Genomic DNA, 23938 nt, shown 5'->3' with positions numbered 1-23938 from the left:
GAGGCACAGCAGAGACTGTGGTGTCTTTATGGCATATGGTTTATTTAAACATATATACAACCTGAGCCTACGATGGAGGGGTTCACAGCATCCACACCCCAAAAGGGTATTGTTTCTCCCATAGCCCACAGCCTTGGATTGACAGCAGAAATAAGCCATGGCGCTCTCTCTGCCTTTCCAGTCTGCAGCTTTTTCTCAAGCTTCTAGCTCACATGACACCAAACTCTGCTCCTTGCTGCTTTCCTTCTCGGTGACATCACACACACCTACTATAAACTCTCAGAAGCTGTTTCGGTTTATTCTTCATCAGCTCTAGTTTCATAGTTTCAAGGTCAAAGCGGATCACACTTTGACCTTGAAACTATGAAACTAGAGCTGGTGAAGAATAAACCGAAACAGGGCCTGGTCCTGGATTTCTAAAAACTAGATTGGTGCTGGAATTTGTCTTATTATCAACTTAAAACTTTCTGAAAATTAATCTACTACCTGGCCAGAGCTCTTGGAATCTTTTCATTTGATTTTCTCAACTCTCCAAGGACTCAACTCTCCAAGTAGTAAATTTATTTACTACTATAAACTCTGGCTTTAACTATTGAGGGAGGGGGCCTTATCCATGCGCCATATTATACCGAGCGCCTTTAATCCTTTTTTCTCTTAATGGCCCATCCCCTGGGCGATCACCTGATGAGGAAACTAGCCTAGCTTACTTAGCTTTCAACACTTGCTGGATCCAGGAATTAGAAGAGTCTGGCTCCCACAAACTCATAACACTTATGTAACGAAAGTGCAGGCTCAAAACACCATTTTAGTGTGCATTTACAGGTAATGAGGCATCTGTAGTATTGGGGGGGGGGCTTTAATTGCTGTATTAAAAGTCTCTCCTATAGATGAATAATTCTCATAACTACTCATAATGGAATCAGTTTATCACATAGTAAAGGAAATGTATACTTTGGAGTGTTTATAAGTTCCTGGCAGTTTCCATTTAATTAAAGGTTATCCTAATAGCAGGAATATAGAAGCAGTTTCACCCAGCCCATTGTTCATGCTGGCAAAGAGCCCAAACTGAAAGCCTTTTCCCTGACATCTAGTTTGCTGTGTGTAGCAAGTCACCACCACCACCACATACACACCTGTAATCACAAACCTTCAATTTTTGTTTTTACAAACAAAAAGTCTGTAGTAATGTGAGTCTCCCACCTTGGTAGTTTGAAACGGTTTGGCCTTGATCTTGCCAAAGGCTCTTTGTGAGAATAAGGCCATGGCGATGGTGCTGGGTCGTGTATTTTCCTTTGTCTTAGGGGTATTGTTACCCAACTTCTCCTCAATGAAGAAAAGGGGGCGTGAATGAAATTATCAATTCATCAATAAAATTTTGTGCATAGGTCTAAGACCAAATGTAGATCTGCTGTCCCAAACTTTATAAGCTTAGGAGCTTATTTAGATTTCAGGGTGTGTCCCCCCAAGTTGCTTTGCCCTTTTCAGGAGTAGCCGTGGTGCAGTATTCTGTTTGCATTGGTGTTCAATCCTAACCAGAGTTTGGATCTCAAAAATGGTCCCTGTATCCAAGGCCCATGTGTTGGATTTTTTTCAGTCATAAAGTGATTAAATATTATGTACTACCCTGGGGATGAAATGGAGCAGTCAGGCTCACCTCACTCCTCTTGGGTTGCAAGTCAGTGTCATATTAGTAATCTAAATCAGCTTCAGCATTTGACAAGGGAGAATCTTGACGGAAAGACTAGATAACAGGCCGGCAAAGTTAAGCATTACAGCTATCTGGTTAATTATCTTGACACCTCTATTGTTTACATGTATCAAAATACATTGTCTTCTTGTGTGTGCACATTGTTCTTCCCTGACGATAAAAAGAACACCTTTTTTATTCTCCTTTGCGGAATTATTTTTATCTCCCTCTTCTTTTGCCAGATGGTGACGGACAGACTGAGCATTTGCTGCCAGCCTGTGCTGATTCAGCTTGTCAGAAGAGTGTCATCTACCTATCTAAACCAGGATTGGATTCGGTATGTTGAGCTTCTGTTTGCGCAGATTAAATTAAACCATGTTCATATTTTGTACATCAGATGAAATGACAAAGATCCAAATCTAGCCCCAAAGGGACAACAATTAGGGCCATGCCAGATGTCAGCAGCAGCCACATATGCTGCAGTAGAAAGTTGGTGTGAGTTTTAATTTGGCTTTAGCCTATTGTTATTTTAACATTTGTGCATCTTCAATTGTTTTTCTTAATGATAATTTTATTGTTTTATCTTCTTTGTAAACCACTTTGAGGTTTTGGGCAGTCAAGCGTTGTATGAATTTTATGAAATTCATGAATAATAAGAAATGAAACCATAAATGTACAAATGAGGAATGTGCATCCTAACCTATTTCACAGGGTTGTTGTGGATATTCAGTGAGGAGAAAGAGAACCTCATACACCACCTAGAGCTTCTTGGAGAAAAAGATGGGATACAAATTACAGCTAATGCTTTATTATTATTATTATTATTATTATTATTATTATTATTATTATTATTGCATTCCACGCTCTCCGCTGAGCGGTGTGTGAGACTTGAAGTTTTCCATGCACTCACCTAGGGTTTGTGTTTTCTTGTGTTTTCTTTGGAAAATGAGGTACAGTGGAGACCAGGCATAGGCAAACTCCAGCCCTCCAGATGTTTGGGACTACAATTCCCATCATCCCTAGCTAACAGGACCAGTGGTCAGGGATGATGGAAATTGTAGTCCCAAACATCTGAAGGGCCAGAGTTTGCCTATGCCTTGTGGAGACTGTGGTGTCTTTATAGGTTTATTTACACCTATATACAACCTGAAGCCTTCAATGGAGGGGCTCACAGCAGCAGCAGCCCCAAACACGCCAACTTCCTCCATAGTAACAGCATCAACATTCTTTCTCTGCAGCCTCTATTGTTCTGCAGGGCACATCCCAGCTTAATTGCTTCTCTCTGCTACCTGATCACGCACTCCACCCTCCCTAAACAAAGCCCTGTTTATTGACAGAGGGAGGGAGGCCTTTGTCATTTGCATTCTAACACCTTTTTCTTTTTATTATTTGAACTCCTAATGGTTAATCCCTCCCAGACAGTCACCTCACAAAGACGTTTGCCTGACTTCATTAACACTTGCTGATTTGGCTAGGATTACCATGTCCAATGCACAACCCAGGAAATGTGCCTAACCTAATTAGCTTTTACATGCTAATCACTGATGCTTAGAATACACACTACACTTCCTTAGATTCCAACTCCTGGATAGTCTGGTACAGTTTTTGACATAAGCTTAATTAAGCCTCTCAAACTTTTTACATTAACATCTGTATATTTGGAGATGTGCCAGATGCTCATTAGAGAGATGTGAGCCAGCTCCCTAAATCATTGGTCTTCAGCCGGAGGGTCAAAACCCATGAGTGGGTTATGGCCAGATCAAAGGTGGGTCACAAGAGGAGCAAATATATGATAAAAGATTAATAAATGCATCTGAAGGTATCTGAAGAAGTGTGCATGCACACGAAAGCTCATACCAAAATAAAAACTTAGTTGGTCTTTAAGGTGCTACTGAAGGAATTTTTTTTAATAAATGCATGTTTGGGTTAAAAGCTTTGGTGCTGAAAAGGCTGAAGATACCTGCCCTAAATGTTTGCAGGCTTGTGTCTCCCTTTAAACCCTTATGTACTTTACTACAGTGAACCCCCATGCACTCCTTGTCACATGTGACAACTTTATAATTCATATTGTCTCCCATAGACTAGAAAGAGGCAATGGCTTCAAGCTCAGGAGAGGCAACTTTCAGAATACATTTCTAACCGCAAGAGTAGTTCAGCAGTGGAACAAGGCTGCCTAGGGCATCTATGGAAATTAATAGGGGCACCTTCTTGAGTCACTCAAAATGGTGTTAATAAATCAACCTGGGTAATCAACTAAATATTACAACCCTACTTAAGCAGGGTTGTTGCCAAAACACTTCCAACAGCTGTGCAGTATATACTCAGAACAGTAAAGCTCATGTATCTCCAGATCACGACACTCTCTTTGAAAGCCTGAGAAATCCTCGTTCAAATCAAATCAAATATGTTTATTCGGCTGTACGCCCATCATAAAACACAACACAACAAAACAAATCAAATAAAAACCACAGACTCATACAAACCACAGATAATATAACACAATTCACAGCTCACGAGGACAAATATTAACAATTCAAAAAACATATCTTGAAGGAAGGTTTAAGATTAAGATTAAAAATTTAGGCGCCTAACTAAAATCAATATCTGATGTCATTAAAAAAAAATAATCTTATAACTATCAATAATCAGCTAACATTCCATTCCGTCTCTTGTACGAGAGGACGGCTGTTAGGAATTTAGCAACCTGTAGAGTGATATAAGGGTCCACATCTTGAAGAACCCAGGCTAGCTGAAGGTCAACTGGATTATCAGCCATAGGCTGGATTATGGAGTTTAATATACTAGCACGAGCCGAACTGTACATAGGGCAGATAAACATAACATGGTGTAAAGATTCAGTTGATTTCATTTCGCAAGCACACATTGAAGAGACTTGGCCCTTAGTAAATCTATGTCTCAGCACATTAGTTGGAAAAACATTGAACCTAGCTTTAAGGAAGGCATATCGATGAGACGCGGCCGTAAGCGTTGTTAAGTAGGATGGAGTACGGTAAATAGGGGTTATGCCGATATTTAACGGTGAGCAGACTCCCCCGCCAGCTAGACAATTTTGGTATAGCTCCGCATCATCCAACCTTTGGTTTATAAAATCCTCGTTCTGTTCAGCCATTGTTGGAATCTTATTTGTATTCCAAGTATCAGCACAAGCTGTATTTGAGGCTTCTGTTTACAAACTAATCTTCCTGAGGAAGGGGGTGGGAGGGGGGGAGTGAAAACCCAGTAGATTTCTATCAAGCAGCTCCTTTATGCTGTTAGTATTTTAGTGGATACAACTGAACCCCTATTTTTAGTGTTTATAGCTCCATCTAGAAGATATTTAGGAATGGTGTATGAATGATCTCCCCATTCCTTATTCTCTTTTGTTTCAAGTAATGGGTTTTTTGCAGTGTAAATTCTTCTTCTGAGTGAAGTAAAACCGTTATTTGAACTTGATTGTTCTGTCTTAAACCAGTGGGAGGGATCGTATGAACGATTTGTCTCAGGCAAGAAGAGTGTTTGACTATTTTCTGTTGAGCAAAAACCAGCGTTAACGAATCTATCATTGCTTTGTTTCGCACGGTTCCCCAAAGACAACTATTTCTCTTTCACATCTTGCCATAGACTTTTCAAAAACCTGGCAGCCCACTAAAACACACAGATGCATAAAGCACAAAGTTTACAAAAGCCAGGAATAGCAGGAATGGTGTATATGTGTGTCAGAAACAGAGAGATACTGTCTTATCCCTGTGGCTTTTTAATTCATTAATATGCAGCTCAGTTTCATGGATGGAACAGTCCTATAGGATTTAGAGCACTCCAGAACAGAAAAGCAAGGGGGGGGGAGAGAAATTGAGCAGCCTTGGGGTCACCAGGGCGGAAGTCTTTAATGGGCTCTCCATATGCACCTGGTTGGTTAAGGAGATTCCTGTTCACCAAGGCCTTTCTCTCCCTGTCCTTCTGAATCAGATATTGCAGTGATTTAATCTCTGCTCTGAAAAAGTATGTGCAGTCATTAGTATTTGGCGTATGTACTGATTTTATAATCAAGTTATTGGTTAGTTGTAATCCACTTAGGATAATTTCAGTAGAGAGGTGTTCTTTAAAAAGAGATTAACCGTCTCTCCCCTTTAAGAAAAGCAACACTATCTACCAGATGCCTGCAGCTAAATACTTGGCTCTTTTCTTCATCAGCTCATTTTTTCCCTGCCATTCACTGGCTCCTCCAGCCACTGTTTTACAGCGTGCAACCTACTTTGCCTAATTTCCTTAGCTCCCCCCCCCCCCGCCTCTTGTTCGATCTCCCTAATACTCCTGCCTTTCCTTCCCCACCTACACACATACCCTTCTGACTCTAAGCACTACGAAATTTCTTAAGAGTCTCCCTCTCAGTAGCCTCTTCTGACAATCTGCCCACATAGAAGCTGGACAGACAGCGTCCCCCCTGCACAATTGGAGTGCTTGTGAACAATCCTTACTGTCACATCAGAAGCTACATTGCCACCAGTACAATATTTATGGAATAATAATTCATGTCCCATCATTGACGGTCTCGGGGTAAAGTCTGAAGGCACATGAGGCTGCCAGCTTGCTTAAGCTAAGTATGTGTGGGTCAGGTGAGTGCCTTGATGGAATCTCATGTATGCAGTCTCAGGTTCCATGATGGAAGAAAGGTGGGGTTTAATCTAAGGAAAATAAAGCAATATGTGTTCGATAAATCCTGACAATTTGTGGTGTTGTTGTTTTTTCTGGTTCTCAGTGGTTTCCAGTGTTGCAAAACTTCACCTACAAAGGCACCGTCTGGGGCTTTGTTCCGTACGATTCCGCTCAAACCAACTTTCCCTTCCCAATCACCCTTCACATTGGAGATTATAACATGGATGGCTATCCAGACGCACTTGCCATCCTGAAGAATACATCAGGAAGGTACAGTATATTCAGTAAATAGCGTTTTCAAGTGTTTCTTCTACTTGGCATAATGGTGCATGAAATTATTCTCACCTTCAAATATCATAGGCCCATGGAGAAGCTGAATCACTTCATCTAAAAAAGAAGTGCCTGAATGGTATGAGAATGGATCTATTTATCTGTATCAAGCAACCCTTTTATTCTTTTCTGCTGCCATCTAGGAAGAAGAGTGCATTGTGAAGAAATGCTGCCTTTTTCACCCATTCCCATTGGAAAAATGTGTGGAAGGAGCATGGGGAGCTTCCTCCCCCCCGCACACACCTTCCTTATTAAGTTCCAATTGTATGAAAAGCACTTACCCGTCATGGTTCCTTGGGGAATGATCTCCCCATGGAGATCAAGCAAGCTCCAGCTGTGGTTATTCCTGCCAGCAATTGAAAACTTACCTACCCAGACATTTTCTTGACCATTAATACGGGCTCCCATCAATCCTGTTTACCGTGACTGATATTTTAATGTTATTTTGTTGCGATTGATATTTTAACTTCATTTCATTGAACTGGTTTTATTGTGTAGTTTTGTTTGTTTGAAAGCTGTTGTGTAGATTCTGTAAATATTTCTGTAGCAGAAGTCTTCAGAAATTGTACTTAAAGATTTGTAATTCCTAAATTTCTCTGCTGACTTGGAGCAGCCTTCCCTAAACTAGTGTCCTCCAGATGTCCTCAAGTGGACACCAGGACACCACTACGTGGGATTATCATCCTCCCACTCATTTGAAGGAGGCAGGAGAACTTCATCCTTGTACCAGAGTTGAGTTCCTCCCCTTGCTTGGGGGCTCTGTTTGTTTGAAGCGGCCTTCCCTAAGCTGCTGTCCTGCAGATGCTCTGGACAACAACCTCCATCATCCTTGACCATTGACCATCTGAATAGCACCATGTGGGGGAAGGTTGCGGGTCAGTGCACCTGGCTGCTGGTTTGAGCCCACCGAGGGAATCACATGGGCAGGATGCCTGCATTGCAGGGGGTTGGACTGGAGGACTCTTGCAATCCCTTCCAACTCCACAATTCTATGGTTCTATGATTAGGAACATGCTGTGGGCTCACATGCTCTCTTCCCACCAATCCCTCCTTCCCTGACATGTGCTGATTCGCTCCTTCACGTTCGCAACAGGACTTTCAAAGGCAGTCTGTGATATGTCATGAACAGCTCTGCTGTTGAAAGGGAGCTAAAGTCAGAAAGGCAACTGGTCATGCACAAGCCAGAGGAGGAAAGAGTGCTGTTGCACTCGGCTCCTGCTTATGGCCTTCTTACAGACCCACTGCGAGAACAGGATGCTGGGACTTAGATGAGCCATTGGTCTAATCCAGCAGGCTCTTCTTATGTTCTGATGCCCAGCCACTTTGTGACATAACAGCAGATCAGGCACTCGCTGCCTGACGAGAGGCACAGCCAAAAGGCTCCAGAGATGCCATTTTCCTGTTAAAGCAAGCGTCAACATCTCAGTCCCTTCATCAACATCAAGTCCCTTCAATAATGATTCATGCCAGCTGAAGCTTCTCTAAAGGCATTTCTGCTGATCTTTCAAATATGCTATTCCTCCCCTCCCTCCACCAACCCTTCCTCTTGGCCGGCTAGATAGGAAGAATTTTGGTTCTGCTTCTAGGGCACTGTCTTCTTTTATTTTGACATTATGGCTGGGAAACGGAGGCAGCCTTTATACCCTGGAGGATCTTGGTTCATGGCCGTGGTTGTGAGTGTGCATTGTCAGTTCCATTTTTGCCTGAGGCAGCTCCTCTTCCCTCAAGCAGTTGTTGACCCATTTTATTTTGATGGATACACTGCAGATGCATTTTCTGGTAGCTGTCATATACGCTTTTGCTCAGTCACCAGCTCTCCCACCACTGGAAGACCGCCGCTGTCATGACCCTCAACTGCTTCCCACCTCTGCTCTTTTACATTGTCATGTGCAAACATCTGGATGAATTACGTTGTGGTAATGCATTGCCTGGAGCTGCTATGCAATACCAAGGATGCATGTTGGAAATGGGAACATTTCTATGAATGCATGCAAAATATTTGCAGGGTACATATTTCACTTATTGCCAGGTGTTTAAATCAGAGTTGGTGATCTTAACCCTGTTCTTGCAAGCTATCTTAAGACAAAGGTTTAAAGTAGCAGAGCTGATAGCAGTGTATAAATTTACATTGCTCTTGTAAAGAATCAAAAGATACGATTAAAATACAAAGTTGATTTTTAACAAGAATAAGGGATAAGGGAAGGTTAGACTGATTCCTGAATCGGGTAGGCAGGCAATAGATTGCAGTCCACCAGTTCTCCTAGAACCTCCCAGGATTCTTGCAAGTAAAGACATCATTTTAAACCAATGTTAAAAAAAATAATGTATGGTTTATTCTGCACAGGCACCATGCTGGTGTGTGCTGCTCAATACTGCCTGCTTTGCTCCCAAGCAGGAAACAGTCCAGAGGCTGGCATTGCATTAGATGCAACCCAGCATTCACAGTTTGCTTCCCTCCAAACAAACGGCAAGCAGTAAGCCAAGAACAAAGCTTGACTTCCATTCATGGCCTGTTTGAAGAGAAATAAACCACATCCACCAGTTCATACAGACCATAACATCAGCCCCTGGTTTGATTCTTTCCTCGTGTGGCAAGAGGAAGAGCGAGGCAGGGACTTATGGGCTGCATATACCACCAGTGCACTGCTCTGTCACCTTTAAACCATGTTTTGTTTGTTTAAACATAATATCCAAACCAGGCCATAACAAGTCACTTCCATTCCTCCGCGAGAGTGCATATTCAGAAGCGCAACAGTTTACCAGTACCACTGAGCTGAATGAACCTGTGGTTTGTTTATTTATTATTGTATTTACATCCCGCTTTTCCCCCAAGTTGGGATTCAACATTTTAAAACAACGTAATATATGTTGGGTGAAAGATCCCTGCCTTGCAGGGGGACCAGATGACCCACATGGTCCCTTCCAATTCTGTGATTCTGTGTTGATTCTATGATTCTGTTTACAGTGGAACCTCGGTTTACGAACACCTCGGTTTACGAACTTTCGGTTTACGAACTATCATAAACCGGAAGTGTAAACCAAGGTTTCCGAGGCCTGGGCCGCAGCTGCGGAGGCACTCCAATGCCTTCACAAGCACGGGGCGATGCGAGCGTGCACAGAGGGCGCCGGCTGCTTTCCCCTCCTGCTCCCGACGCCGCTCCCCGACCCCCCGACTCACTTCCTCCGCCACCGAGCCAGGCCGCCCACCCTGCTTGGGCTTGTTGCGGCGCGCCTGGCTGCTGCCTCCTTCCCCAACCCTGGCGCTCGCCTCCTACATGCCTGCCTTGCTCAGTACCCCGGCGGCAAGGGAAGGAAAAGAAGAGAGAGCGTAGAGCCTTATCTTTTAACTGTCGGGCTTATTTATTGGGGGAGGCGTTCATACCTCGGGGCCCCGCAGAAGTTTAAAGCGGCGTGCACGGAGCTTTCACCAACCCCTGGCCCGAAGCAGCTCCCGCTGGCAGAGGCTGTGGCCTTCGAAGGAAGCACTTTCTTCCTCAGAGCGCTGCAATTTGTTTAAAAGGGCTGCTGGGAACTGCACCTCCGCGAGGGGATAAAGCGCAGAGCCTGGGATTCTTTTGAGGGAGGAACGAAACGGCAGAGGCTGTAGGAATCCGGCTCATTTCGATCCCCTCAGAAAACCTCCATGTGCTTTATCCCCTCACGGAGGTGCAGTTCCCGGCAGCCCTTTTAAACGAACCGCAGCGCCCTGAGGAAGAAAGCTGAGGTTGAGCTGCCATTGCTGGGCTGCTGCATGCCCGGCAGGGCCAGGATCTCGTGCCGCTGTCGCCCACTGAGGCGTCGCTGCTGGGGCGGTGCTGCTGCTGCGGGCAAGAAGCAGGCTGCTGCCGGGCTGCTGCTGGTCAGGGTGGGTCACGTCCGGGGCTGAGGTCTTCCCAGCAGGCCCAGCAGGGCCAGGATCTTGTGCCGCTCTTGCCCGCTGAGGCGTCGCTGCTGGGGCTGCTGCTGCTGCTGCTGTGGACAGGAGGTGGCAGCGCGGCTTGACGCCCGGCGGGCCCAGGGCTCTCCCGCCAGCAGCAGCCAAGGTGTGGGTGAAGGCGCTGAGTCTCTCGGACACAGCAGCGGGCCCTTTCCCAGAGCAGTCCACCACCACCCCGTCCCTATCGCAGCTGCAGGAAAGCAGGCGGGGAGGAGGAGAAGCTCCTCGGCTGCACCCAGGCAAGCTTGCGAAGCCCCAGGCGAATAATCTGAGCAGCAGCAGGCATCGCATTGCGAGAGCTGCCCGCGGGGTTGCCCGGGCAATCCGGGGAGCCGCCGAGATGGGGTCTCCTCATCGAGGGGGAAAGGGCCAAGTCCAGTCAGCCGCTCGCTCGCTCGCTTCCTTCTCCGCAGGCCCTTCTTTGCCTGAGCGGAGTCCTTGCTATCGTGGCCGGCTGGCTGCCTGGCTCCCCACCTCAGCGCTCCGCGTCAGCAGAAGCCGAGTCCTCTTTGCTTTCCCCTTTCTCCCTCCTTCAGCAAAATCCCCCCGACGCTTCAGCGGCTCCCCTTCCTTCCCCTCCATGGAGAGGCAGCAGCTCGTCGTCAATCGTCTCTCTTCCCAGAGCCATGGGAGTGCTTCCGTGGCTGCGCCCCAGTCGTGGAAGCGCTCTCATGATGGCTCCGCAAGTTCAAGTAATTTTTTTTTTACAATACTGTACCATCTTATTTATTTTATATTACAGTACATTAATTATTGTCTTCATTTTATGGATCAATGGTCTTGTTAGACAGTAACATTCGTGTAAAATTGCTGCTTTAGGGGGTGTTTTTCATCATCTGGAACGGATTAATCCACTTTCCATTACTTTCAATGGGAAAGTTTGCTTCGGTTTATGAACACTTCGGTTTATGAAGAGACTTCCGGAACCAATTGTGTTCATAAACCGAGGTACCACTGTATATCATTGTGTAGCCCCAGATCTGTAATATTGCTTGAGGGGAGGCTTGGGTTTCAGGGCATGTACAAACTTCCTTGAGATCATATGTGACAGCATTAGTCCCTTGGAGAGGCTTTCTAATCACCTAATTATTGTGGTATGATGAGTCTTTTCAAATAGCCATATCCCAAGAATCTGCAGAGCTTGATGGATTCAGCTTAACATCTTGACTATCTATGCCCCCAAAGCACACTGTAACTTGATGCATATTCCCTTTAGCTATTTAAATCAAGTACACACAGTTCAAGTAGCAGGGTGCAGTTCCTGCACATATATAGCCCATCTGCTTTTTCAATCCCTCCCAATAATCCAGGGCTTCATAGCTCATCAAGACAAAATCTTCTTTTTCCCCCCAAACAGCTTTTGTCATATTTCAGTGGCCAGCCAAACTAGCACTCTAACATCACACTGCTGTTTAGTTTGGAGCGGGGTGGGGAATCCTCAAAGACCTTGTTAATACTTTGGAAATCCTTTAAAATCCCCATTTTAAGAGCTGTATAAATGCAGATTACAGCAGCAGACATGAAATGTAATCCATAATAAAGGGGGGAATTTAAAATGTGTGTGTTTTGAGCAAAGACTCTTGTTCAGTCACTTTAAGGTTTTAGTGACGTCTAACAGCTAACAGTGAAATAGTGTTTCTGTGCTGAGCATTAAAAAAACAATGACAGGAGGAGATGCTTTAATATGGACAACCTCCAAGTAACCAATTCACTTTCTTAAGTTAATTTTTAAATTTATTTTATTTGTGCCCTGTGTTTTCAGCCAGTATTGTCTTCCAAGCAGCTTGCAATTAAAACCCACAAAAGTGGTATGATATATTAGGGCTAAGTGGAGGTTTTTCTGATAGTCCTTTTTGGTTCCTGGTAATGGATGACCTAATCCAAATTCTAGAGGGAGCAAACAGTGTTGCAAAGGCTCAAGGATAGACTGAGTGTAAAGGTATCAATCAGAACAAGCATTTATTTGATGCTCATCAAGGAATCTATTTTATAGCCACCTTCGGATATCTAAAGGGCTGTCACATGGAAGATGGAACAAGCTTGTTTTCTCCTGCTCCAGAGGGTAGGGCCCAAAGCAAATAGATTAAATAAGATTTCTGGTAAACACCAGGAAGAACTTTCTGTTTGACAGTGTAGCGAAATCCCTTGGAAGGTGGTGGACTCTCCTTAATTTGGAGGCTTTTAAGCAGAGGTTGGATGACCATCTGCCATGGATGCTTTAGTTGAGATTCCTGCATTGCAGGGGGTTGGACTAGATGACCCTCAGGGTCCCTTCCATCTGTACATTTCTGTGATTCAGCAAGTTAATATTTTTAATTTACCAAGGTGGTATCTGACTAAGTTCAAAGGTGGACAAGCTGGTCTGTTGATTTCAGCAGGTCTGCTAGGCATCTCTTAGCCAGATGCCAACCACACTGTTACTGCTGGGTCATTGGTAGCAGTCTTCCAATTTTCCCTAATCTAAAGGACAATTGATTATTGATTCCCAACTAGTGGTATAGTGTCCACATGGCAGCTGATAACTAACATGGATTCAAACAGTGTTGGGAGCACTGCTAATGCCAGTGAAATTCAGTGTGCTGTAGTGGTTAGACTAGGACCTGAGAGACCAGGGTTCAAATGCCCACTGACTGGGTGACCTCGTGCCTGTCCCTGCCCCTGCCCCAATAACTTCCCTCACAGGGTTATTGTAGGGATTAAATGAGGAGTAGGAGAACCGTGTACTTTATTATTATTATTATTATTATTATTACTATTACTATTATTTATTATTTATACCCCACCCATCTGACTGGGTTTCCCCAGCCACCCTGGGTGGTTCCCAACAGAATATTAAAAGCACGATAAAACGTCAAACATTAAAAACATCCCTAAACATGGTTGCTTCCTTGGAGAAGAAAGCAAAATATAAATGCAGTTGATTAATAAGCAAACTGTACGGCTTTCATTGAATTTTTTTATGTTTTCATGTTCCTGTGCACTACCCAGATATTTTGTGAGACAGCAATATATAAATACTTTTATTTAAAAATTAATAAAGGACAGCGTAAATTCTGGAGTTGAGAATGAGACCAACAGATATATTATGAATAAGCTCAAAGCATTATTTGTGTGTTTCTTAAGTCGGATCCATTAGTTTATATCAGTGCGGTTTTTCCAGAATGTTTTAAAAACAAACCAAAACAAAAAACAGTTTTTCTGAGCTAGCTCAAATATAGCACCCAGGAGCCAGTAAATGTGATATATCCTGTACGCTCATAATGGGTTGGACTGAAGTAACTTCGCTGCAGGAAAAATAGCCCTACTACTTAAACTGTGGGTTGTTGTTTTTCTCTCTCTCTCCTTAAAATTGGGAGTCTGGAAAATTCCTGCAGCACTGGCTTGCCCTGTTGGAAGCATCCAGGCAGCAAGGAGAAAAAAATTAAGGCATTGAATGAAAGGTTCCTAAAGTGGTAGGGCTGCATTGTGGGGAAGAGGGTAGCTTCCCTGCTGCAGTTCTGGTGATTTACCCTTTTCAAAACTAGTGTTAACTGAGTGTTCCATATTGTAGTGAGGCCCGGTCACCTCTAGGAGCAGTGAAGATCTGTTTCCGAGCTGCAGGCACCTGGAGTAGGCACTCTGAGACAGATCTTAACAGGCAAACAGGTTCATATGGGAGATGTCAGTCCTTTCATGATGCCCAGGATTTAGCATGTTATTAGATACATATTATGAGATTACTGTAACACAATAAGCATCAATTCAAGAGAAAGAATGTTGGCCAAGTGGACTTGCCAGTTTCTTACCCTGTCTTTCCTGTATTTCATAATTGTACAGAACAGGTAGGCATCCTCTTCTTGTGCTACTGGTGAAACTTAATATATTTGGAAGCTCGGGCAAAGTAGGAAAAGTAGTCAGTTTAGGTGAGGATGGATTTTTCCAGCACTTCCAGCTATATCCGCCATCCTTCTCCCTTCCCAGAGTTGCTACTGCAGCTGTCCAAAGGTGCGGTGTCTGCAAGGAAGCAATTGCACACATGCCCCATGCCTCAATTGTTCCCCCTCCCAGCCTTTTAACTGTGCCCCCCCCAATTTGCATGATTTAATCCTTTCCATCCTCTGTAATCCTAAATCCCCAAACCCATTCTACAGTGTTTCTGGATTGTGAACTTTTATGCTGCAAAGGCAGTCCTATAGAATCCCAAGAAGGCCCAGTGCCTGCAAAATAGGTAGAATTTTCTTTGAATGTTAATTTTTTTCAAGGCTCGCTGTACTACACTAATAACAGGGGCAGCCACTTTGCAGCAAATCTGATGTCTTTTACTGTTCTAATTGTTGATTCGTTCAGCCAGCTTTTAATTCACTAAAGACGTTTCAGCAAAAAAAAACACCCAATAAATTGGTGGACTTTCTTGACTTTCCTTGTTGTCTTTGTAAGTAGTTACTGGAGGGAACACTTGCTGATTAGAAGGCTGCTATTGAAAGTGATTTAATTTACCTGGGCTCAGCTCTTTGCTGTGACCTGTTACTATGTGAGGGAAGGGTCAGTCCCAGTTAGACTTCGTATGAGTAAATGTCATCTCATTATTTCTAGTAATGTGTTGAAGGATCTCTCATACAGAAATTGGAGGGACATTGATAGTGGAATCTGTTCTGTGTTGTAGTAGTTATTTGTATTACTTTCACCCATGCATCATAAAATGGCACTACATGAAAAATTGTGTTGTGGGAGGAAGGGGTTCAAACAACTATTTATTAATATGTTAATCTTCGAGGAATTCCAGATATGACCAAACACCCTTTGGGAAAAAATATCTCTCCTGGAAACCAAAATTGGCCGTATTTTCTCCTGTTCCTTCTTGCACATTGCATTAGTCAGAATGCCTCTAAAAATGAAGAAGCTCAAATCTGATCAGTACTGCAGAAGACTCAAGTTTAAAACCTGCATGAAGAAAGATTGCACTTGAACATTTCCGGCTTAAGTTGCTTGTGGTTTTAAATCCTTGATCCTTGTGGGTTTTGCTTTGAAGTGAAAAATACCTACTAGCTTTGGTTGCAAAGCAGAAGGAGCTTGTTTCTTTTCCATCAGGTTTCGCATGAGTAGGAGGGAGCCATCTGCCTTCATAGCTGACTTAGCACTTTACTCTTTAATCTAAGTTGATTAATCTACCGATTACATAAATCAAAGAATTCATACTGCATGGCTCTAGATGCAGGTTACAGCATCTTCTCAGAAAGGAAGCGTATTCTGTAGGTGAAATACAAAAGACCAAGCATAATGTTCTTTTACAACGAGACTGAGAATAATGTCCTTCTGTTACAAATTCTTGACTTCTTGCCATACATCTATAAAGCATATTATATTTACCTTCCTGCCTGGGCCACGATTTACTTCAGCAAGCACAGAATACTAGATAAGAAATTGCTCAGCAGTGGAACTTCTTGACCTATTCGACGTATGAACATAAGCTCTTGTTCATAACTCTAGATATGCTTCAAGTGAGTCCTTTTCAGTTTTTGAGTTCCTTTTCCTTCTTTTTTTTTTAAAAAAAGTGTTTGGAACTAATGGTCACCTACAGCATTTTAGAAAATGAAAACTGAATCCGAAGAACCGTTTTCAGCCTGATGTATGGAATTGCTGTATAAAATGCAAAGAAAATCTTGCTGACAGTGTCAAACGGTGATTTTCATATTAGTATTAAAATTAAAAGAGTAGTAAGGAGTGATCCAAAGAAGATACTTAGGTGTGTTCATAAGATCACACACACACACACTTTCCCCACCCCAGCCCCCACCTTGGCAAGCCACAATGACTATGCTCCACCTCCGTGGTTAGAGCTAGTAATTCCAGTTGCTGGAAACCACAGGAGGGGAGAATGCTCTTATGATTGGGTCCCCCCTTACGCATTTCCCATTAAGGCATCTGGTTGGCCACAGTGGGGACAGGATGCTTGAATAGATTGGATCACTGGCCTGATCCAGGAGGCTTTTAATATGTTATTATCCATCTACAGCAAACTATTTTAACAAGAAGCTCCCCATTTGTGAAATGCTGTCCCCAGGGAGATTTGCCTGGTGTCTTCATTACGTACCTTTGGAGACCAGGCGAAAACATTTATCTAAAATGATGCCTTTGGCTGATTAACATTCTGTGGTCTTTTAAATGTGTTTGTGGAAGGCAGCTTATTGGTTTGTATTTATTTTTGCTTTATGTTTTTTTTTTACTATTCCATTTTTTGCTTTATTAACAATCTCTTATATCATATGACACATTTCATATAGCATATGTCGTATAATATGATGCGTTTTTTCATCCTTGTTTTGTATTTTTATGTTGGGAACCGCCCTGTGATCTTCAGATGAAGGGTGGTATACAAATATAATAAATAAAAATAAGAATCAATATTACTTACTCCCAAAGCAGAGTGGTGGGAAAGCCTCTTCTCCTGGGGAATGCTATGGCTCTGGATGTGATTTTTTTTGTTCCAGGCCACTGGGGTTGCCTTCTGAATTTGCAGTAGGGGAACTGGTAGCAAGCAGAACCCTCTCAGGTCCCTTAGCCTTGTGTGTTACAGGGATTCCTTTGACAGAAACCTGGAGGGGAACCTAAGAGTGCACATTTCCCTGGACCCCTGACTTCAGTTAAGAGTACAAAATAATAAAAATGGAGCTGTGGAAGGACAGAAGTGGGAGAAAGGATAAGAGGGTGAGCAAAGCTAACTAACCTGGAGGGACTTCAGCTGCACTGACCACCGATTTCAAGCTGTTTCTCTTAAAAGCTTGGTTATCTAAGGAAGGGGCTTTCATGGGTCAAATGGAGAGGAGGTTATTTGAAGGGCAAAGTTTTCCTACCAGGAGTGATGAGTGCAAAAGGGGTTTCTGTGTACATATTTTACGTGGAAGTTCCTAACCTTGGTGGATCCTGATGTACTTACTGGAGGAGGCAGTGCCTCAACAACATCCTACTCGGCTACTGGTATCGCAGCCCCGATCCTTATTTCTTTGGCAAGACACCCGGAGAAGAAGGCATAGGGTGTCAAACTGCCATTAATTGAAATCTAGTAAGAGGGTTGCCATCTTACAGGATGATGGATGGTCGCTTACCATTTAGGCAAAGGGCTAGGGAAGACACAGTGACCTATAGTGGGGGAATATGGATGACATGTGACTGATGTTTGGCATGTGCTCCTCGTGGACGTATGTTCTTAGTGCTACAAAATAAAAAGGTGCAGAACATATTCCCCAACATGCAGTTCAGCTCTCGCACACTGCCTAACTGCAGGCTTGTGCTTCTGAAACAGGAGCAAAATGAGCATGTGCATCCAGTCCAAAGGCCAAAAACATGGTTTGTGATGCAAAGATGTTGGACTTTGATTAGCAGCCTTTTAGCAACTTTTCATGCTAGATGTGTGAATGTGCATAACATTTATAACTGTGTCTCAGAACTGAGGGCTTCTCAAATACACGGTGTGATGCGTGCGTTAGTGTTGAATCTATAATACCGTCCCTTTTCTGTTTCGAAAGCAAGTGATGAAAGCAGTTGCTGATTGCTGTCATTGAGGGGGAAGGCATACTTCCTAAAATAAAGAAGCATTTCCACAGCATGTGACGGTGAAACAAGGGGCATTTTTTTTCTTAATTCTGGACCATTTCAAGGTTCAGTTAAGAACCGCTTATTAATGAATGCCCCACTTTCAGTTCCAGTTAAAAGCTTTTAAGAAAGCAAGTGATTTTTCAAGGAGACAAATCGTCCTGACTTTTAAGGAGTAATTGTACACAGCTGCTTAATTGAAGATAATTTCGCTGAGATGTCAGCCCATTTTCAAATGCAGGAAGAGCAGAAGAAAGATAACAGGAAGGGTATAGAATGAAGATGTGTTCCTTGGTGTGTTTGTGGGGCGGGGGTGGGTGGGATGGAAAACAAAACAGCTTAAAAAAGAAAAGAAAGAATGAGGCAGTGAGGCAAGAGAAATAATTATATATGAGTAATGCCTGAGAGATACCCATTTAATGTATGCTGGCAAATGTTTTTATTCTCCCAGATTGAGACAGCGCACATCTGGTTCAAACTGGCAGGCATTCAAACAGGAGGAGTCTCCTCTATTCCAGCATTCTGCCATGGTTCTTCTTCCCCCCCTTTATGTTTAAACACTTTAATATATTGTTACGGCGTATAAATTAATTGATTAGAACTTGAATTTTAACACATTTACCCATGCTTCTTCTACCAGAGAAAGAACTGTAAGGATATATGCTTCTTTCAAAAAAAAAAAGTGGTCGTTTAAAAATAAAATCAGATTTTCCCCAATGGCAAATGAACTGCCAAAGGTGGATATAAATATTTATAAATTCTTGTAAAATCTGAGCTGATAATTGGCAGGGGAGACTCTTAACATGAAACGCTTAGCATGCCATTTTGGAGAGGAAATATATTGACAGTAGTTAACAGCTGCAATATAAAACCAAGGTTATTGTGGTTCTCGTGGAACTGGTCTTCGTACAGGTGGCCTAGATCGGATTAACAATTGATTAGATCGTTTTCATGTCTTCCAGAACCCAAGTGCTTATGCACAAGGAAAGCAAGTTATCTCTGAATTTTTAAAGTTTTCAGCGCCAAGTGTCCTTTAAATATATGTATGAACCTTTTGGAACATCATTTTGATATATTCTAAGGATTCACTTTAGTTCTGATGTGTGTAGTACTATCTAGGGACTCAAACAATTCCTTGCTCATGCTATTAAAAATGTTATGAAGTTACTGAAATAGTTACAAAAGACATAATTTGTTCACAGTAGTAGTTTTTTGTTTTTAAGGGAGGGAGGGATGTATCGGGAAGAAGAAAACCATTTGGTGGTTTGGCAGATGGCAAGGCAGCATCCATCAGATACATTAGTGGACTTGGGAAACAAGTTCCTTTGCCCAGTAAGTGTTACTATAAAAGAACTGCAATGGTACTATTAGTTGAGGTTGTCTCATCATACGAGTCAAATACTCAGCTTGAGATCAAACGGATGGTCCTGTGAGGTTAGACATTGCTATTCTGCTCAGCCGAGCTTTCCCTTCATTCTTGTTTGTAGCAGCCTGACCTGTATTTTGGTCTTAAATTTTCAGCAGCAGCCAGCTGGCTTATTTGTTGACTCAAAGTGGATAATCCCCGAATGGGCGATTTTGACGTTGGCAGCAAAATACCGATGTAATAGCCTGCTACTCTGCCCACAGATGATTCTTTTCCACCCTGTCATTTCCTGCTTCCAGACACAGGCATACTGGTGCAGATACAATTTTGGATAATTATCTAACCATGGTTAGAAGACTGGGAGCATCCTGATGACATCTCTTCTCCCTGTTGTGTGTGAATTCCACCACCACCCCTTCAAGTTGCTTTATTTTGGGAGTGAACTACGGTTTGTATTGCACATCGCCATGTCTACTGACATGGCAAGGTTGAAACCAATGTTTTCCACCATGATTTTGAGGAGTTGGTTTGCAAACTGGCTCAAGCTAATCATGGCTAGCAAAAACACCTGGTGCAATGCTAAATGTGGGTTAGGTCAGAAAATGAAAGAAAAGGCAGAGAGCTAGTGGAGTGTGCACAGTATCTTAGTCACAATTTCCTCTGCTCTGTTTGCTAAGCATGGCTAGGTCCAATCACCACGCACCATTAAGTCAAATCCTGCAAACAGATGTCACTTTGTAGGTTCTCAAAGGATCAAGCGATCTAAAATAAATCATAAGTAGAATCTGCAGCAATGTTGCAGCAGAAGTTTCTCATAGGGTTTCTCATAGCCAGCCAGGCCCTCCTCAAATTACTGTGGTTCTTTTCCTGAAGATATGCTCTCCGTACTGCTGCAAACCTTGGGCATGCTGGCTTTCAGTAGCTCTGTTTTGATTACAGTCTTGTTGGTACTTACGCTTACCCACTGAGTTCACTAGGAGGAGGAGACGGAATAATAATGTAACTGTCAGGATGCTGTTAGTGACTCCCGGCTGGTTGCCGAGGAAAGTACAAAGAAAAGGAAAAGTTTATTACCATCCTTTTTATTTTGATATTTACAGAGAGGGGATATAAAATCCAGCCTCTTGGATAATGGTGTTGTCCCGAGTGAATCTCCACCCCCGTCTCTCCCACTTCCTCATTTGTCACTTCTACGGGTACTGCTACATGCCTTCTGTCTTTGAGCTCTTTGCTCTCCTACTTTCAAGGCTTGCTGGGTTCTGGGAGATGGAGCGTCTGGGGTGCTTTCTAATGACACTGTGTCAGCCAGCTGCCGCTCCGGTTCTGTCTCCTCCTCCTCCTCTCCCATTATTTCCCAGCTTTCCCCCTCATCTGCCTCTGAGCTGTGACCTCCCGCACGCAAACCACTGTTGTAAATCTATACTGTCTTCCTCTTTCTCCTCCCTGGAAGGGTCAGGATGGGGAGGCGGTCTCCACCATTCGGCCTCTGCCCAGTCCCTGACAGTAACACATGTCAGCTTTGTGTCTGAGAGAGAGCTGCAAAAATTGAACTGATAACTGATAAAACATCATGTTTCCCCAGAGAAACCACCTTTTTCGATGTGTTTTTCTTTTCAAACTGTATGGATGTCCTGGTAATAAAGAATAAAGAAAAGAAATGTTTAGTCCAAACATTTATAAGCCAGCTTTGGCTTCCAGGTGACACACAATCTAATGTACAATTAAAAAATGTATAGCAAACAATGCTACACAGTTAATAAAACATTAAAGTCAACAAGTAACCCTAAGAAGTCAAAAAAACCAATTAAAATGCAACAAAGTGAGTGGCGTAACTGAGAGAGCTTCTGCCCTGTGTCCTTGCCAAACCTCCCTTGAATGAAGGAGAAAATGCAGAACTGTGCATCTGCTACTGATCTAAGGGATGGAGAAGAACATACAGGAACATTGCTTTTTTAAAAGATTTTCTTTTCTCTTAACATTACAAGGAACGTTCAGTATACTGAAACTAATTTCCCCTTTATTTCAGATTGTGCACAAGATTCACTTCTATGAGCCATATTAGGTGACTCACCAAGAAATCTCAACAATTAAGTTAAGGGGTGGAGAGAGAGAGAGAAATCTTAAGCTAGTTGCTAAGGATACATCATGAATTGAAGCAAACCTTTTAATTCTTTCCCTTCCAGCTTTTAATACTAGTAACCACGGATCTAATTTTGATGATTGATTACTGTGATTAAGTGATAAGAGCTTTTTTTGCACAAACCTTTGGCTTGAGGCTGTGCTACTAGTCCAGGAAGCCTTGTTCTTAATTGCTAGGATCTGTAGCAAAGTAAAATTAAAAGGGGCCATGCCTCTTTTTATTCATCCAAGGCCACACTGATGTATATAATGGCCTCATGACACAGAAGTGAGTTAATTATATGCTCTTACCATCATTCTCAAAAATGGATTCAAAATAGTTTGGTGGTGTTTCTCTCTCTCAAAAAGAAAGCTCTGGCAATGTGTGGGAGGGTGCTTATAATATAGTATGAGAATGTTGGGGTGATTTGGATATATTTCCTAGGTGAGCTAATAAGGGGGCAGGGAGAATCCAGTAAGTGGTTGGAATAAAGTTTTTTAGTTTCATCTCTTAGGTCCATGCAGGTTTAATGCTGGCTCCCTGCAAACCATAGTTTGCAGACTGAGAGCCAATCTCAGAGTGTGTCCCCCACTTCCAACTCTTGAGCAATTTCCCTTCTCTCATCCCCTTTCCAGAATTAAGCACAGGCTATGGTTTCCTGGTAAGTCAGAGTTTTAAGTAGGTTTTTAGGCTAGGTTATATTAGAAACCGTTTTGTCTTAATGATGGTTTGCATTTGGTGCTTATGTATTGCAAAACTGAGGTTAGCACCAAGTAGAGAAAAGAAGGGGATAGACACTCCATAGAGGGAAAGTGTGAGAGGGGGCAGAGTGCATATTTCCAAATGTTGGCCATAGTTGTGGAAAATCATGATCACATCAGGCCTGAGTTTTAGAATTTATTCTCTGAATATCCCAAACAAAGAACTTAAGTGATTTTATGAAGGGCTTTTGATGAGTTTGCTTTGAGGCTTTTCTTAAAGGAAAAATCTATTTAAATTCAGTGTTGGAGGGCAGATTGTACCTTTATTTGGAACTCTGAGAAATTCAAAGAAGCATATATTTTACTAACCACACTTGTTTTGATGCAGTCCAGTTAACTAGGGAACTACTGCTGAGCCTTAGGATGGGTCAACACATGAAACAGGATTAAGTGGTAGAATGGACTGTACCACAGACTGCAGGTAGGAACACACACACACACACACACACACACACACACACACACACACACACACTACATGGAAAACTAGTACATCAGGAAGAAAGGTTTAGTTGAGCCTGCTGTGGTGGTTTTCTTTTTGCAGGAAGTTTTTAACACAGGGAAGCATTGAGAAACGTTCAGTCTCCCCCATGAAATGGTACACTCCATTCTAGCATCTTCTGCAAGTGTAGACCAAGAATCTGCTTGACTACTGCACTACAGCTGGTATACCATAGTTTATAGGGAGGAGCTGTAGCTCAGTGGCAGAGCAACCACTTTGCATGCAGAAATTCAGTCTCTGGGCAGCTCCAGATAAGGCTGGGAACGTTTCCTTTCTGAATGCCTACCAGTCGTCACAGACTGGGCCTGTGGTCTGACTCATTGTAAGGCAGCTCCCCATGTTCCTACAGCAGGGAGAAGGCTAGAGTAGTATGCAGTGAAATTTGGAGTTTCACTGCAAATTTCTCCTGTGTCTCACTGGATTGGTCCAGAGAAATAAAGATCTCTCTTGTGCCTGCTCCTTCTGTTCCTGCGTTGTGTTGTTTTTACTGCTGTTGCTTCTTGCCTGGAAAGGACAGGCAGAAATGTGCCAGTGAGGTTGCTGCTTGTTCCTCCTCTTTCGAAGAAGCTCAGAAGAGAAAGGAAAGGGAGGGAAAGGGGGATCCTCATCAGCCTTAAATCAAAATACCTTCACTCTTGCTCAACTATATCTCAGTATTTCATGTTAATTGTTTTGAAATTGACTGAAAACATTAGCATAACTCAGCATTTTATCATGTTAGTGTGCTTTTCAGGCTTGACACTGGTCTTGGATTTATTCCTGCATCTTGCTAGTATCTCTGTGGATGTACTTTTTCTTTTTGCAGAAGTAGACTTTCTATATTTCCCCAACATCCTATATTTTAAAGGAATGGCAGATGAGCACTACTCTTTTCAAACTGTAATTCCCAAACTGTTTCCTAAAGAGATCCACAGCTCGAAACTTGCCTGTCTTCCAGACCCATCTGCAAGTCTGAGTTTGTCACCCAGCAGTTACCCGTTCATGATTGACTTGCTCTACTCGGCCTTTCCAGTA

General features: G+C 42.9%; 1 protein-coding gene across 1 annotated transcript in view; it reads left to right on the top strand.

Annotated features, from left to right (window-relative positions):
- Window positions 1-23938, top strand: part of ITFG1 (integrin alpha FG-GAP repeat containing 1) — a 110478-nt gene that overhangs the window by 39027 nt on the left and 47513 nt on the right. The window contains exons 9-10 of the mRNA XM_035117352.3: window positions 1930-2024; window positions 6444-6610. Of these exons, the coding sequence (XP_034973243.2) occupies window positions 1930-2024; window positions 6444-6610 (262 nt within the window). The remainder of the gene's footprint in view (window positions 1-1929; window positions 2025-6443; window positions 6611-23938) is intronic.

Source organism: Zootoca vivipara, chromosome 6, assembly GCF_965207765.1.
Source record: "Zootoca vivipara chromosome 6, rZooViv2.hap1.1, whole genome shotgun sequence".
Lineage (NCBI taxonomy): Eukaryota > Metazoa > Chordata > Lepidosauria > Squamata > Lacertidae > Zootoca > Zootoca vivipara.
The sequence above is the reverse complement of the archived record's forward strand: the minus strand, read 5'-3'. Positions and strand labels throughout refer to the sequence as shown.